Source organism: Moschus berezovskii, chromosome 23 (genome assembly GCF_049115385.1).
Source record: "Moschus berezovskii isolate FMDL1 chromosome 23, NW_MosBer_1.0, whole genome shotgun sequence".
Lineage (NCBI taxonomy): Eukaryota > Metazoa > Chordata > Mammalia > Artiodactyla > Moschidae > Moschus > Moschus berezovskii.
In genome coordinates, this window is record NC_142482.1 from 38,350,930 (window position 1) to 38,366,885 (window position 15,956).

At 39.0% G+C, this 15,956-nt stretch overlaps 1 protein-coding gene across 1 annotated transcript in view; it reads left to right on the top strand.

The window, feature by feature from the left end:
• TSBP1 (testis expressed basic protein 1) overlaps positions 1 to 15,956 on the top strand; it is a 63,815-nt gene that overhangs the window by 20,390 nt on the left and 27,469 nt on the right. The window contains exons 13-25 of the mRNA XM_088831303.1: positions 1,315 to 1,335; positions 2,016 to 2,036; positions 2,593 to 2,613; positions 3,199 to 3,219; positions 4,783 to 4,803; positions 5,365 to 5,385; positions 7,731 to 7,751; positions 10,911 to 10,925; positions 11,519 to 11,548; positions 12,173 to 12,199; positions 12,506 to 12,529; positions 12,998 to 13,018; positions 13,985 to 14,005. Of these exons, the coding sequence (XP_088687429.1) occupies positions 1,315 to 1,335; positions 2,016 to 2,036; positions 2,593 to 2,613; positions 3,199 to 3,219; positions 4,783 to 4,803; positions 5,365 to 5,385; positions 7,731 to 7,751; positions 10,911 to 10,925; positions 11,519 to 11,548; positions 12,173 to 12,199; positions 12,506 to 12,529; positions 12,998 to 13,018; positions 13,985 to 14,005 (285 nt within the window). The remainder of the gene's footprint in view (positions 1 to 1,314; positions 1,336 to 2,015; positions 2,037 to 2,592; positions 2,614 to 3,198; positions 3,220 to 4,782; positions 4,804 to 5,364; positions 5,386 to 7,730; positions 7,752 to 10,910; positions 10,926 to 11,518; positions 11,549 to 12,172; positions 12,200 to 12,505; positions 12,530 to 12,997; positions 13,019 to 13,984; positions 14,006 to 15,956) is intronic.

The following is a 15,956-nucleotide window of genomic DNA, read 5'->3' on the forward strand; positions in this document are numbered from 1 at the left end:
TATCAAAGAGTAAATCTGGAAGAAGTGTCCAGATAGCATTTTAAATGATATAACCAAACATTTCTGGTAGAAGCACTGGGGGAGAATAAAGAGAGATGAGTGAGAGGCAGTTGATTTAGAAATAAGAAAAAAAAGGTAAAAGGAGAGAGCAACGTACAAATGCTTTGAAATTTTACCAGTCCTTTACAGCCTTGCTGTATAAAGTGAGTCCAAGGACCTGTGTTGGCATCACCTTGGAGTTTATGAGAAATGCAGAATCTCAGCCTAACACCCATTCTCAGAACTATTAAATCAGAATCTGCTTTGTAACAAGATCCCCAAGTGATTTGTGTGCACAGTAAAGTTTAGAACTATTGCCTTACAGAGTTTCAGTCCTTTTGCATTTGGAAGGAAAAAAATTAAAAGTTGAGTGTACTTGACCTAAGTTAAACTAGTTCCTCTATCTCTAAAGATTCTCCACACAAAGAGTAGCCTTAAAGCCAATAATAAGAAAGATGAAACTCAGAGAGGTTTGATTAATTTCCTTACACATCTCTATCCATCACTCCTGAAGATGTTCAGAACTTGAGCACTTGGGCAGTGCCAACCCTGAAGAGAGGAGGAAGAAGAACAATTTGAGCAGTTAGGGCTCAGGGCAAATCATATCCTGTGTCTACTCCTCCTGGAGTGTTTATGCACACAAAATATGATTAAGATACTCAAAATTCAAACTTCAAGCATAAATACTGGAGAGGTGCCACAAAAGTGCACCTAGGAGGTATAGAGGGGTATGTGTGTAAAGAAAGAGAAAGCTGTTATTGCTAAGCATGGGTATCTCATGCCCCAATCTCTTTAGCCCCCAATATGAATGTCTTGAGTCTATCTAGAAGTTTCTATTCCCTCTTAGACACTAAGATATTGAAGACTAAGTTAATCTGCTGAATAAGGGAACCAAGGTCACTTAAAAGAGACAGAAATTCCCACTTCCTCCTTCAGAAGATGAGGTTATGGTTTCCAGCTAAACAAGTTCAAATTAGCCCAGCTGGGGGAAGGACAATGGCCTGTAATCTACAAAGCTACAAATAAGGCACCCACTGGGGAAGGAACACTGACCACTGCACCCTTGCAGCTCCAGCTGCCAGAGCCAGTAGTCCGGGGATCCTCCAAGATGGAGAATGAAGAATAAACTTCATTTACTTTTCCAGTGAAGTGGAAATTTTAGTCCTGGTGTCTATACTTCTGACGTTTTCCCAGAAATAATTTCAATGAAAATTGCATTTTCCTATGCCAAAGAACCATTCTAATTAGTTCTGTCTTGTTTTTCTCATATTTTAGCTGGAACTATTGGCCCAATAAGTAAGTTCCTTTTCTGTTTCCTAATTCTGACACTTTGGTCTTCAGTGGGATAGGGCACCCTCTCTTCACCCTGGTTCCATTTCTACATCTCTAGGTTTTCCCAGTCATGCTTCTTGATTGCATTTGAATCTCCTGATGCCTAAGCTATCAGAAATAGATACCCTGAATTGTAATTGAGTTTAAGACAAGGGAAAACCAAATAATTTATATTTAAAATAATGACCAGGAAAAAATTCTCTGAGTTATGATCAAAATAATCAAAACTGTTATTTATGGGCTTTTCCTAAATTGAGGAAAGACTACAAGAAAAACAGGTAGTTCTAGGAGAAGGCAAAAGAATAAGCATGGTGAAGACAAAGGAAGAGATGGTGATGAAAAAAAGATAAAGGAACTGACATCTACCAATTCCTAAATAGTTAGAATCCTTTGAGACAGCTGAAAGGTAGAGAAAACAGGAAAACAGAAGAGGGAGAGGGATGAGGGTGAAGAAGAGATAACGACCTTCAGACTAGGTTCTATACGTTCTCCTCTGCCATAGATTTATCACTTAAGATGAATGCTGAACGATTTGATGCAGTGGGTGGATTATGGGTCTTCCTGTGTTCTTAAAAATAATATTAGTGGCATAAGAATTCAGTTAATATCAAACCACACCAATTTCCTTCCTCTTTGCATTTCAGTGCAATTCACAGCACCTATTCGTAAGTACTGAACTTGTTTATCTACTCTGGTTCCTTTGACATCTGACCTACAGGTCTTTAGAACTGATCTGCTCTTTTTCTTGATATCATGCTTCTTGACTCCCCTAGTATTCCTATCAGTTTCCAAAAAAGCTCTGAATGAAGTGGAGCTTCTATGGGCTAATGTAAGAAAGTAGAAAAGAAAAAGACCCTCTTAGAAGCAGTCCTAATGCTGTCAGCAAGGGAAGGTTCACTTTTCAAATAACAGTAAGTCCCTAAAGGAATGAGGAAAAAAAGAAAAAATTCTAAGAAAAAAAGAGGCATTACAAATTAGCAGGAATGAGTCTTTCCAAATCCTCTAGAGTTTTGATCATCACTGAAAAAGGCAGGCCTCCATTCCTGTAGGTCTCCTAGGTTCTGCAACAGGAAGCCTATCCAAGGACTGCCATACACGCAACCTTTGGTCTCCCTGGGGTTTTCATTATGACACTCCCTCTAGAGTAAGTGTTGGAGAATGGGTATCTTTTTCACAGTTGTGCAACATACTGATCTCTCTCTCTTTCTCTCTCTTTCTCAGCTGGAGCTACAGGACCTATCAGTAAGTTTGCTGTCTAATTCTTCACTGTAGAGCATTTTAGTTGCCTTCAGTATATTAAGGATCCTCCCTTGGATACCCCGTTAGGACTTCAGGGGTTTGAAGGTCCACATTTTCTTGACCTTTCAATTTTCTTCTACCAAGCATTTCTGCAAATCATTAATGATTCTGTGAATGTACATTCCACTGCTAAATACAAGCTATAAAGTAAAAGACAAACACTTGTAGAAGGTTTCCAAAGACTTGTCAACATCATACAAAGGACTTTTAAAACCAGAATGAGATGAAGTGAAGTGAAACAAGGGAGAAAGGAAGATAACCAAGTTTAAATGGAGGATTTTTCCAGTCCTCTACAGAGATTTTAATGGACCACCAGGGTAATCTCTCTTCACTACTTACCCTCTCAGTGGATCCATTAGGTGAGGAGCTCTTATATGTAATAGATTTTCTTACCATTCCAGCAATAAAGGCAACAGCCCCACTACCCACTAAGTTTGGTGGTACAGTCTTACTAGAGAACGCAAACCAGAACCTGAAAGCACCTCCTCAGTTTCTTCACTTCTTTTCTTCTTTTTTATTCTTTTATAGAGCTCTCTCAAAAGACCATCGGTAAGTCACCTAAGTCTCAAATTATATAATCTTTTAATCCTTTATAATGCTTAAAACATCAGTCTATTTTTAATTCAATGATTCATGCCCATAGACTCCAGGACCAAGTGTTTCCACTGCCTCATTATCCCACCCAGAATTCCTAAAGGTTGGACTCACCCAAGTTCTGCAATAAAAGATATTAACTATGAAGCTGAAAAATAAGTTAAAAAAAAAATCCCCTAAGGATGGTCTTCTGTGAGCTGTTCCCACTTTAGTACATAATCTAGCTCTTTAAAACCAATATATAATAAAAATGTAGAACATAGCTTCTAAACTTCTTGCTTTCTGTGTGTGTAATCTTTCCTTACATAATCTTTATTTTGTTAAAAAAAAAGAAATTTTAAGATTCTTTTCATTTCTAACTACTCTGAAAAGTTCTCTCCAGGATAGGTAGGTTCTATTTCACCAACTTTTAGCAACTTTCCCTGTTGCATTTTCCATAGAAGCATTATAAATAATGGTTAGGCTTCAAGATACAATTATCCATAATCATATGCTTATAAACAAAAGCAAACAGTCATAGCTTCACACACTGGATTATAGTATTCCTAGCGAAAACTGAAAATATTTTTAAATTATAAAATTAAATAAATATGATTTTAGGTTCCTCTATGCTCATTTGACAAAATGAATATGAGTCTTGCATTTGTATCTAGTCACATTCTTTGAATGAGTCTTATAATGCTTCAAGACTTTTCTAAATCTCAAATGCATTATGTTGTTGGATTCAATGGTGGTGGGTAAAGCGGATATTATACCCACTCCTCTTCTGCTAGAGTAATCTTGACAATGGTCTGTGCAGATGTCTAAAGAGATCCCATAAGAAAACGCCTAAACACATGGGCACTACACTCAAGGAAGCCCAAAGCCATGGGTTTCTAAAAAGGTATTTATAGTTCAGATTCAGTTCACTGTTCAAGGATCATTCTTGTGTAAAACCAATGTTGCCAAGTAACATGGCAGATTTACAATCTTTATCAGGTCACCAAAGGATCAGAGCTAGAAAATCAACTGAAGGCTAAATTCTCATTAAAAACTGAAGACTTTGTTGACCCTTTGTCCACAGACACTAAAACTAATCAAAGCAGTCTTTGACCCTTTATCAGTCCCCAGTAAGCTGGAATCTGTGAGAAGACAGGACCCTTATCTTCCTACCCTAATAACACCTTCTCCGTAGAACATATTAGCTGGTCAGAAATACTTTAGTACAGGGTGGTCCCTTGAAAAAGCAGTATCTTCTGTTACTGATAGGAAAGAAAAGGATAAAGTTTCAAATTTCTTTACTGTCTCCTTGGTTGACAAGGATCGTAGGAAACCCTTACCTCAGACTGAAATATTGCAGTATATTTGAATATCCTTTTTGTTCTATAGTTAACCAAGCTCCCTGATGTTCTCATTACTGATACAACTTCCTCTCCCATACCCTACCTCTCCAAGTCTCATCCCTAAATAAAATTCATTAAAAGATGTATTCTTCATCCGAACACCCATACTCATTTGCTAATTTGGATTTCTTTTTAGTGCAAACTCCAGGACCTATTGGTAAGTTGCCCATATGTATGTATATATAAATATATATATTAATAAGATACATATATACATTAATAAGGTACATGTGTTCCACTCTTACATATTACTCAAATTAATAATACTGATAATAGTGGTTTGTCAATAATTATTAGAAGACCATTCCAAAGAAAAGATGCAACAGAGAATCTGGGGGAGGATGATGTAAGAAATGATGAAGAAGACAATAGAAAGATGGCTCAGAGAGGGATAAAAAATGATGTGAAGAAAAAATATGAGGCAAACGAAAAGAAGAGAATATAATTAAGATTTTACCTTAAACACTTGGAAAGGCAACAATGAAATGGTTATCTTGTCAACTAAAACAGGGTTACAGATCTCTGAGAGGAAGATGCGATTCTTATGGAAAGGCTATAGTCCAGCAGCAGTGCAGTAAAAAATATTTAATCTTGAAAATTGGGATTTAGTTATTCAAGGGAAACCATTTTCATTGCTCTCCTTTGGAAAACATCAATGGTACACATGTGTTTTTCATGTTTAACAAATACAATAATTTATGTTTATTTCTGTTTTTAGTACAGTATACTGGACCCAGTGGTAAGTCCCTTACCTATTTCTTTCCTCTGGTGTTCTGCAATGTCTAAAGGGCCTGTTTCCTGTCTTAAATGTATCTATTGCCAGAAGGATGGTGGTTTTAGACATGTTTTCATGCTTCCCAGTTTCTACCTGCCTAGAATTTTCCAGGGCTATTTTTTATAGAAAAGGAATAAGAAAATTCCCTCAATAATGATCAGTAATGGCTTCTAAAGCAATATAAAAATTTTTAATGTGACAGAGGAAGAATAATAAGGATGGCTTTCCAATTCTGAAGTGCTTTGTAGTTTATTAAGGGCCTGCTCAAAGATAATGGAGACAATGTAAAGACAATGAGAAAAGGCGGGTAATATTCGAAAATAAATGTAAAAGAGGGAAAAGACAATCAAATGTAAACAGATAGAAGTCTTACCAAGTTCCTTCTAGTTTCCAGGAATATCGCTCAGGATCTAGTCTACCCTGGGAGCCCTCAGGGTAGAGGGCTTTTTCTTTCTCAAGTCCCATCCTGCCCAATCACCCCAAACAATCCTCAACACACACACACACACACACACACACTCGAGCTCAGGGAACAAGATATGACAGTAGTTCGGCTGCAGTTACAGGAACTGACAGATTCATCAGGTACCTACAAACCACAAGGAGAAGAAAGTGGAAGGTTAAGTTTGTACTGCAACTAGAAAGAGCAAAGCTGGTGTCAAAATCTGGAGTGTCAAAACCAACCCTATGTGATAAAAAAATTTTAGTTTGGAAATCAAGTAATAGCATCCCAAAATTTAAGCCAAATAGGAAAAAAATATCAGAAAGCAAGTCGGGTGTACTCAGACATTACTTCAACTAGCTGAGCTTCTACCATGTATCAGAAACTGATGAGCCCCGGGGACAAAGTCATGAATAAGAGAGAGAAAGATGTGGTTGACCTCTGGTGCTGTGGAGTTTACAGTCCTCCAGGATGTCTTGGAAAAAGGAACTTAAAATGTGGTGACTACAGGCGGTCTCCCACACAATCATACTGTGAATGCTGAAATGGATGTTCAGTTCAGTTCAGTTGCTCAGTCGTGTCTGACTCTCCGTGACCCCATGAATCACAGCACGCCAGGCCTCCCTGTCTATCACCAACTCCCAGAGTTCACTCAAACTCACCTCCATCGAGTCGGTGATGCCATCCAGCCATCTCATTCTCTGTCATCCCCTCTCCTCCTGCCCCCAATCCCTCCCAGCATCAGAGTCTTCTCCAGTGAGTCAACTCTTCACATGAGGTGGCCAAAGTATTGGAGTTTCAGCTTCAGCATCAGTCTTTCCAATGAACACCCAGGACTGATCTCCTTTAGAATGGACTGGTTGGATCTCCTTGCAGTCCAAGGGACTCTCAAGAGTCTTCTCCAACACCACAGTTCAAAAGCATCAGTTCTTCAGCGATCAGCTTTCTTCACAGTCCAACTCTCTCATCCATACATGACCACTGGAAAAACCATAGCCTTGACTAGACGAACCTTTGCTCTAAAAGTTTCTTGTTGTGGATAAATACCACCCATCATTTACTGACTGTTCCCCTAAATCAAGGCTGCCTTTCTCAGTACTTTTTATTATCACCAAGACTAACAGTCTAGAGAGTTCTCGTACTTTATATAAGGGGAAAAAAATCATAAATCAGTTCACCTCAGAGGATCCCACTATGGCTAAAGGAAGGGCTCCATTGGTCCAAGTCCCCTAATGGTCACAAGTGCCAGAGAATCTATATAGGTCCATCAATTCCCTTCCCCTTCTTTTTCTCCCTGCTTAATTCCTTCTCCCTATGTGTAGACACTTTTAAATATATAGCAACATTTAAATGAATTATATTGTTACATTCATTCCTTCCTAAACTTTCCCCTAGATTACACGTGATTTGGAGAATGCACAAAACACATTGTTTAATTTTTTAATTAACAAAACCAAGTGCTTCAAATGGGACTAAGAAAGAGAAGCATTTGGAAGAAAACTTTCCAAATCAATTAAAACGTCAGGAAGAAAAAAGACTAGTGAAAATAAGAATGGCAAAAGTACACAGAAGTGTAGAAGCACAAGTTTAAGAGTTAATGAACATCTGGAAGTGTTTCTTCTATTTACAAAACCCAAAAGGAATGAAAAGGATGGCCACTTTTCTGCCCCAGGCAGGAGATACAGACCTGAGGATACAAAGCACAGGGGTGGGTGCTTAAGCCCAGACCCTCAGCTAACAGGCAGGTTTCAGAGCTCCCTGAATCCTCTCTGCAGTTACTCTTTTTAAGCTCATAATGTGAGAACTGAGTTCTCTTGGTTCTACAAACTAATTTCTCCTTTTTTTTTTCCTTCCATTTTTCCACCAGCTGAAACTTCAGAAATGACCTGTAAGTTCCATGTCTGTTCTTACAGTTGCTTTCAGCTTCCTACAGGGTCTGGGTATAGAAATTTACGTTTCCCTATCCCTTGCTCCTTGCGGTACAAGGGACTCTCAAGAGTCTTCTCCAACACCACAGTTCAAAAGCAACTGATCCCTTGCTCATTCCACTATCTAGCTGCATCTCACCCGAAGAATAAATGAATTGAGGGGACTACAATCCCACTTAATAACCCAAAATATATAATGTAATATATACATATATGTAACATATATTATGGGCTTCTCTGGTGGCTCAGACAGTAAAGAACCCACCTGCAATGCAGAAGACCCAGGTTCAATCCCGGGGTAGGGAAGATAGAGCAGGGGATTGTAACCCACTCCAGTATTCTTACCTGGAGAATTGCATGGACAAAGAAGCTTGGCAGGCTACAGTCCATGGCATCACAAAGAGTCAGACACGACTGAGCAACTAACACATCACTTCAGTTCAGTTCAGTCGCTCAGTCATGGCCAACTCCTTGCGATCCCATGAATCTCAGCACAACAGGCCTCCCTGTCCATCACCAGCTCCTGGAGTTTACCCAAACTCATGTCCATAGAGTCGGTGATGCCATCCAGCCATCTTATCCTCTGTCGACCCCTTCTCCTCCTGCCACCAATCCTTCCCAGTATCAGGGTCTTTTCCATTGAGTAAACTCTTCGCATGAGGTGGCCAAAGTATTGGAGTTTCAGTTTCAACATCAGTCCCTCCAATGAACACCCAGGACTGATCTCCTTTAGGATGGACTGGCTGGATCTCCTTGCAGTCCCAGGGACTCTCAAGAGTCTTCTCCAACACCACAGTTCAACAGCATCAATTCTTCAGTGCTCAGCTTTCTTTATAGTCCAACTCTCACATCCGTATATGACTACTGGAAAAACCATAGCCTTGACTAGACAGACCTTTGTTGGCAAAGTAATGTCTCTGCTTTTTAATATGCTGTCTAGGTTGGTCATAACTTTCCTTCCAAGGAGTAAGAGTCTTTTAATTTCATGGCTGCAATCACCATCTGCAGTGATTTTGGAACCCAAAGAAATAAAGTCTGACACTGTTTCCCCATTTATTTCCCATGAAGTGATGGGACCAGATGCCATGATCTTAGTTTTCTGAATGTTGAGCTTTAAGCCTACTTTTTCACTCTCCTCTTTCACTTTCATCAAGAGACTTTTTTGTTCCTCCTCACTTTCTGCCATAAAGGAGGTGTCATCTGCATATCTGAGGTTATTGATATTTCTCCCAGCAATCTTGATTCCAGCTTGTGCTTCTTCCAGCCCAGCGTTCCTCATGATGTACTCTGCATATGAGTTAAATAAGCAGGGTGACAATATACAGCCTTGACTTACTTCTTTTCCTATTTGAAACCAATCTGTTGTTCCATGTCCAGTTCTAACTGTTGCTTCCTGACCTGCATACAGATTTCTCAAGAGGCAGGTCAGGTGGTCTGGCATTCCCATCTCTTTCAGAATTTTCCACAGTTTATTGTGATCCACACAGTCAAAGGCTTTGGCATAGTCAATAAAGCAGAAATAGATGTTTTTCTGGAACTCTCTTGCTTTCTCCATGATCCAGCGGATGTTGGCAGTTTGATCTCTGGTTCCTCTGCCTTTTCTAAAACCAGCTTGAACATCTGGAAGTTCACGGTTCACGTATTGCTGAAGCCTGGCTTGGAGAATTTTGAGCATCACTTTACTAGAGTGTGAGATGAGTTCAATTGTACGGTAGTTTGAGCATTCTTTGGCATTGTCTTTCTTTGGGATTGGAATGAAAACTGACCTTTTCCAGTCCTGTAGCCACTGCTGAATTTTCCAAACTTGCTGACATACTGAATGCAGCACTATCACAGCATCATCTTTCAGGATTTGAAATAGCTCAGCTGGAATTCCATCACCTCCACTAGCTTTGTTTGTAGTGATGCTTTCTAAGGCCCACTTGACATCACATTCCAGGATGTCTGGCTCTAGGTGAGTGATCACACCATCGTGATCATCTGGGTCGTGAAGATCTTTTTTGTATAGTTCTTCTGTGTATTCTTGCCACCTCTTCTTAATATCTTCTGCTTCTGTTAGGTCCATAACATTTCCGTCCTTTATTGAGTCCATTGTTGCATGAAATGTTCCCTTGGAATCTCTAATTTTCTTGAAGAGATTTCTAGTCTTTGTCATTCTGTTGTTTTCCTCTATTTCTTTGCATTGATCGCTGAGGAAGGCTTTCTTATCTCTCCTTGCTATTCTTTGAAACTCTGCATTCAGATGCTTATATCTTTCCTTTTCTCCTTTGTTTTTCACTTCTCTTCACAGCTATTTGTAAGGCCTCCTCAGACAGCCATTTTGCTTTTTTGCATTTCTAACACATACATACACACATACATTATATACAAATATATACATATATAAGGTGTATATGCTGCTGCTGCTAAGTCACTTCAGTCGTGTCCGACTCTGTGTGACCCCATAGATGGAAGCCCACAAGGCTCTCCCGTCCCTGAGATTCTCCAGGCAAGAACACTGGAGTGGGTTGCCCTTTCCTTCTCCAATGTGTGAAAGTGAAAAGTGAAAGTGAAGTCGCTCAGTCGCATCCGACCCTTAGCGACCCCATGGACTTCAGCCCACCAGGCTCCTCCATCCATGGGATTTTCTAGGCAAGAGTACTGGAGTGGCTTGCCATTGCCTTCTCCGAAGGTGTATATATATTATATTATATTTTAAAATAGAGGAAACTATCTGAAGTTTACTGTGACTTGTCAGCAAGGGAGGGAGTATATTTATATGAGTGAAGGAGACATTAAGAAGGCTGCAGAAAAAGGGAGAAAAATAGTAAAGTCAATACAGTTTAAATTACCAACCCCACTGTAAGATTTTTAAGCAGTTGACCAGCCACTGCAAAAAGGGAAGAGATAAGTCATCTCCCTTTCCCGAAGCCTCCCAGACTAAGCAGAAGGCAGAATCCTACAATTCAACCTACAAGGTATGATGGCAATTGTATTCCCCACCACAGTGCACTATAACACCTACAAGGATTTGATTATATCTCCACAGATATTTCTGACACTCTCTCTCAAATAGTAAGAGGAAAACTAGTTCTTATTTCATCAGCCTTTCCACACTGATTTCTCTCTTTGCTTTTCAGCTTTGAGATCATCCTGTAACTTTGAATATCTCACTTTCCAAAGGAACTCAATTGTCTCCAGCAGTATCTAACAGATCTAGCTGAACCATCCTTATTGGGATTGCAATAACTTAAAGCTCCCACTTCCTTGACCTTTTATTTTTCCATTATTCAGAATTCCACTAAGTTATTAATAAGTTTCCAGAATGTTCAAGGAGTCATATAAAAATAAAGAGCAGAAAAAAAAAATTTCTCCATGGTTCTAAAGATTGTTAGTTAGGGACTTTCCATGCAGAAGAGAAAAATGAGTGAGAGAAAAAAATACAGATAATATTTCTATTTTCCAGCTAGTTCATTTATAGCAGCAATTAGTAAATTGTTTCTCTGCTGTGCACTTATCAAGGTCCAGTAATGTCTATTGGAACCTGAGTTCTGGTATAGGAATTTGAAACTCCTATTTTATTTTCCCTTTTGCTTCTCCATTAACCAGTATTCCATCAGCTGATTATAATTTTTCTGGGAAGTTCAAATGTCTGATCAGAAAAACTTTTTCTGTCTCTGACAGAAAAAATGAACAGATGAGTAGACAAGAAAGGAGTAATAAAAAAAATCTCTCTGATTGTTTTCAGCGGGATCAACTCCTCATGCAGTCAGTAAGTCTGTTTGATTGTTTGCCCCAGAATTTAACTGATTTCTAATGGGGTCCAAAATTCTTTACCTGGCCATACTGGAATACAAAGGACTTGAGGTACATCTTGTTCTCTTGCAACCTGGCTATCAAAATGCCTCTGGGTTATTTTGACCAGGAAAGGTCTGACACTACTAATTTACATAAAAATGAAGAGGGGAGAAAAAAATTTCGCTTAGTTATAAAGACCAACAAGAGACTACCTACAGACAATGAAAAACTGATGGGAGAGAAAGGAGGGGATAAGAAGTTTCTAAGACAGTTTTCCTGTCTCTTGCCCTACTTGGTCTGTTTTTCCAAATCTGAATTCCAAGATACTTGAAGAAACTTCTCTGACCATATAGGTTTTCAAAGATTAGAAGTAACCGTTTCCTTTATGTCTCACATTCACATTTTCAATAAGTCTCTCAGCTTTTTAATAACTGTGGGGAAAAAAAACAAACTCCACTGATTCATGTAAAAAATAAAGAGCAGAGAGGAAAGTTTCCCAGCAGTTAAAAGTGATATATTACAAGGGACTTCACAAAATGAAAAACATACTGAATGGGGAAAAAGTGGGGGGAAAGATAAAAACGTTCTTGGTTGCGTTTTCTAAATGGACCAGCCCCACAGCCCTCAGTAAGTCGCTCCATGCTTGTTTCACCGCGGGGTCCTATTTCTCCTTTCCCCAGTTGTGCTGGAATTTCTGGGCATAGGGCACATGCTGCTTTAACTAACCACTTACCCACTCATAGTCAAAATTCCTTGTTATAAATGATTTCTTGAAAAGTCCAAATCTTGCTGACTTATGTTAAAAGCAAATAAAGACCAAAGGTAACATTTTTTCCTATTGTTATAATGACCTACCAAGAAGGAACTCTCTTTAAAAAAGCAGAGAGAAATACAGTGGGAGAGAAAAGAGTTGTGACAATATTTTTCTGTCTTTCAGCTTGTCCACCTTCAATGCTCAGAGGTAAGTTGCATCCATTTTTCCACTATTTCCTATTGTTATTGTTCTCTACAAGGCCTAGGGACCAGACCCTGTCCTCTCATTTCTAACTCTGTGCAGCGACCTGAGACTCATAGTTCTCAATTCCCTCTGCCTTCTGCTCATCCAACTTCTTTCTCTGGGAAGTCAACTTATATTTACTTAATTGCAAACATGTATTTACTTTGCATCTCCTATGTGATCAGAACTATATAAGTGCTTTAATTATTAATACTTTACACTATTTAATGTTTAGAGTAACTCCACTGACCTCTCTGTAAAGACTAAGAAACTGAGGCCACATCCTGGCCCAAGAATACATAGTCATAGAACCATAATTTAAACAAAGAGCTTATGGAACAAATAAGCTTCTCCCCTACACAAATATAATTCCTTAAAAAGAAAGTTGCTTTTTTCAAACAAATATCCACTGATATCTAATTTGTTTTTTAGGCCTGCCCCTGGCACCCATAAGTAAGTATAACATCTCTTTCTCTACTTTGGTTCTGTTTGGTCTTCAAAGTCTGAGGGACTTTTTTCTGTTATAGTGATTTGATTTTCTCATTGCTCTCTTATTTTCTTATTACTCAGCTTCCCTTACATTATTTTATGGGCATTATTATTAAGGGCTTCCCTGGTGGCTCAGTCAGTAAAGAGTCTGTCTACAATATGAGAGAACCATGTTTGATTCCTGGGTCAGGAAGATCCCCTGGAGAAGGAAATGGCAACCCAATCCAGTATTCTAGCCTGGAGAATCCCCTGGACAGAGGAGCCTGGTGGGCTACAGTCCATGGGGCCACAAAGAGTCGGACATGACTGACTGAGTGACTAACACTTTCCCCTACATTATACATAATTTAAGAAAATACTGATTAGGGACTTTCCTGGCAATCTAGTGGTTAAGACTCTGTTCTCCCAGTGCAGGGAGCAGGGGTTCAATCCCTGGTCAGGAAACTATCCTGCATGCCATGTGGTGCAGACAGAACAGAAAGAAGGAATAAGGTAGCATTTGTCAACAAAAAAAAAAAAAAAACTGAATATTATGAAAAAGCAGAGGTAGGCAGATTTTTTTGAGAGAGAAGGTAGTTCAAAATGATGTTTAAATGGAGACAGACTTTTGAGTGTTCCCTCAAAGAATACATTGCTATCCAAAGGAAACAGAAATATCCAGTTATCTTTGCCTGGTACTATACCCAAAGTTGTTCAGATCCAGTATATGAAAAGACTTTTGATAAAACCCTGCTTTGACTTCATCATTAAATCATCACTGCTGAATCTCATATCTAATTTTGCATTGCAACAGTTTTCTATGGCCATTTGAGATGCTTTCTTCTTATTCCCACCCAAGTCTTCCCCTCACAGACACAGACAGAATACATTAGATAATATTATATTTGTTGTATTTAAGAAAAATTACATGGATTTATTTTTATTTTTCAGTGATTTCACAGAGAACCTCAAGTAAGTTTTTACTTATCAATCTGTCTTATGTGAGACTTTTTCTCAGCTTAGATGTTTCTATTTTAACTAGCCAAAAGGCTGAGACTCATGTTTCTCATATTCAGTTGCTTCCATATTACCCAAAGGCCTCAAGACTAGGAAAGCAAAATGACCTTTTTGATACATAACTATAGGAGTTCCTATTATTTCAGCTTTTAACTTCTCAGATTACAAATACCAACAGTGACTTAATATTTAAACCAGTTAAAGCACTGACCATGGTGATATTTTGGAGAAGGAAATGGCAACCCACTCCAGTATTCTTGCCTGGAAAATCCCATGGACAAAGGAGCCTGGCAGGCTACAGTTCATGGGGTTGCAAGAGTCAGACATGACTTAGCGACTAAACCAAACCATGGTGATGTTTAATATAGAATTCATGAAGTCATATTTTTCACTGTTCTAGTGTTCCATAATTTGAGTTTGGTTTTCATACCTATAAGTGATTTTTATGCAAGCCCAATATCCCCTAGGTTCTCAGATTGAAATAAAAATCACATTAATATTAAAACCCAAAGTGCCTGTCAAAGTTAAAAATTTAGATGTCAACAGAGGCCAGAAAGGTAATAACTGAATGAGGTAAAATACATCCCTTAGGAATTATGGAGAATTAGAAGACCATATACAGTCTAAAGAACACAGCTGCTACTTAACTCTACCCAATTTTCCCACAAATGGTAAAACTGTGGTCATCTGATGCAGAGTTGCCATGCTGCAGTCCATGGGGTCACAAAGAGTTGGACACGACTTAGTGACTGAACAAAAACAGCAACTTGTAGAATACATGTTTTAGTTCTTGGAAGGAATCTACAAGAGCTTGCCCATTTCTAAGGGTTCTACTGCACTATCCTTGATATGGAAGTACTGACTCCAGTCTGGACTATTTCAAAACCCCTTAGTTCTGTCCCCCTGACAGTATATCTCATAGTCTGTCATTGATGAGATACCCTCATCAAGTAGGCCACCAACTTGAGTTAAGTACCAGTACCAAAGCTCAAGCCTGGATATCTTCCACAATGCCCACCTGACCTTCAAGAAGCTCAAGTATCCTTGTTGCTAGAAAAAGGAAGAAGATGCCCGCTGCTACAAGGCATCCTTCTCACTGTACACTGCTCCCTCTCTTCAATTTTCTTTTCCTTATGCTCAAAATGCACAAAACAAATCAGCAAATCCACCAACCAGACATTCAATTAGGGAATGGTTTGCCACACACCTTTTCTCACAGACAATCCCCGCCCCAGTCTTTGTAAGCAAATCTCTTGAAGTCCTTCTCATTTGCTTTCAGGAAGGAAATCACTATACCTTCCTATCCCGCATCGTTTCTTAGTCAACTCTCCACAACACTGAAGACTGCTTTAAATCTCCTTCCTCTTAAACTTGTGTGCTTATGGAGGCTTGGAAGAAGGATGATATGTGGGACAGAAGAACTAATTTGGCCATCGTTTGTTAAAGCCTTAGATCAGCATCTCTGCATTGCACAGCTCTAGGAATCCCTTCCCACTATGCTTCTGAGTCGTGCAATCCTTCCTATGGGTTTGTCTCACCTAAGTTGTATGAGGGGGGAAATATGAGAGGTTATAGCCACTTTTTCCTTAGATTTTTATCTCAGTAGTCAATGTGGGGGTAATAGAGACAGTCCCATTTCACATCCTCTTCCCCTTGCTTTAGGGAGAGAACAGGTGGAGAATGAACTTGACAAATTTAGTGTAGAGATAACATTTTAAAACCACTGGACTAAATTTGATCACCAACAGTGACTATAACGATAAGAATGCTATGAATTGTGCTCAGAAACGCCAGTTTTAGAGGTTGGGAAGAAGAATAAAATCTAGCAAAGTATAGAAAGAAGGAGTGTGCAGGGAGGAAGAAGAAAAACCAGGAGAGTGGGTTATAGAACTCAAGAGAGTATTTC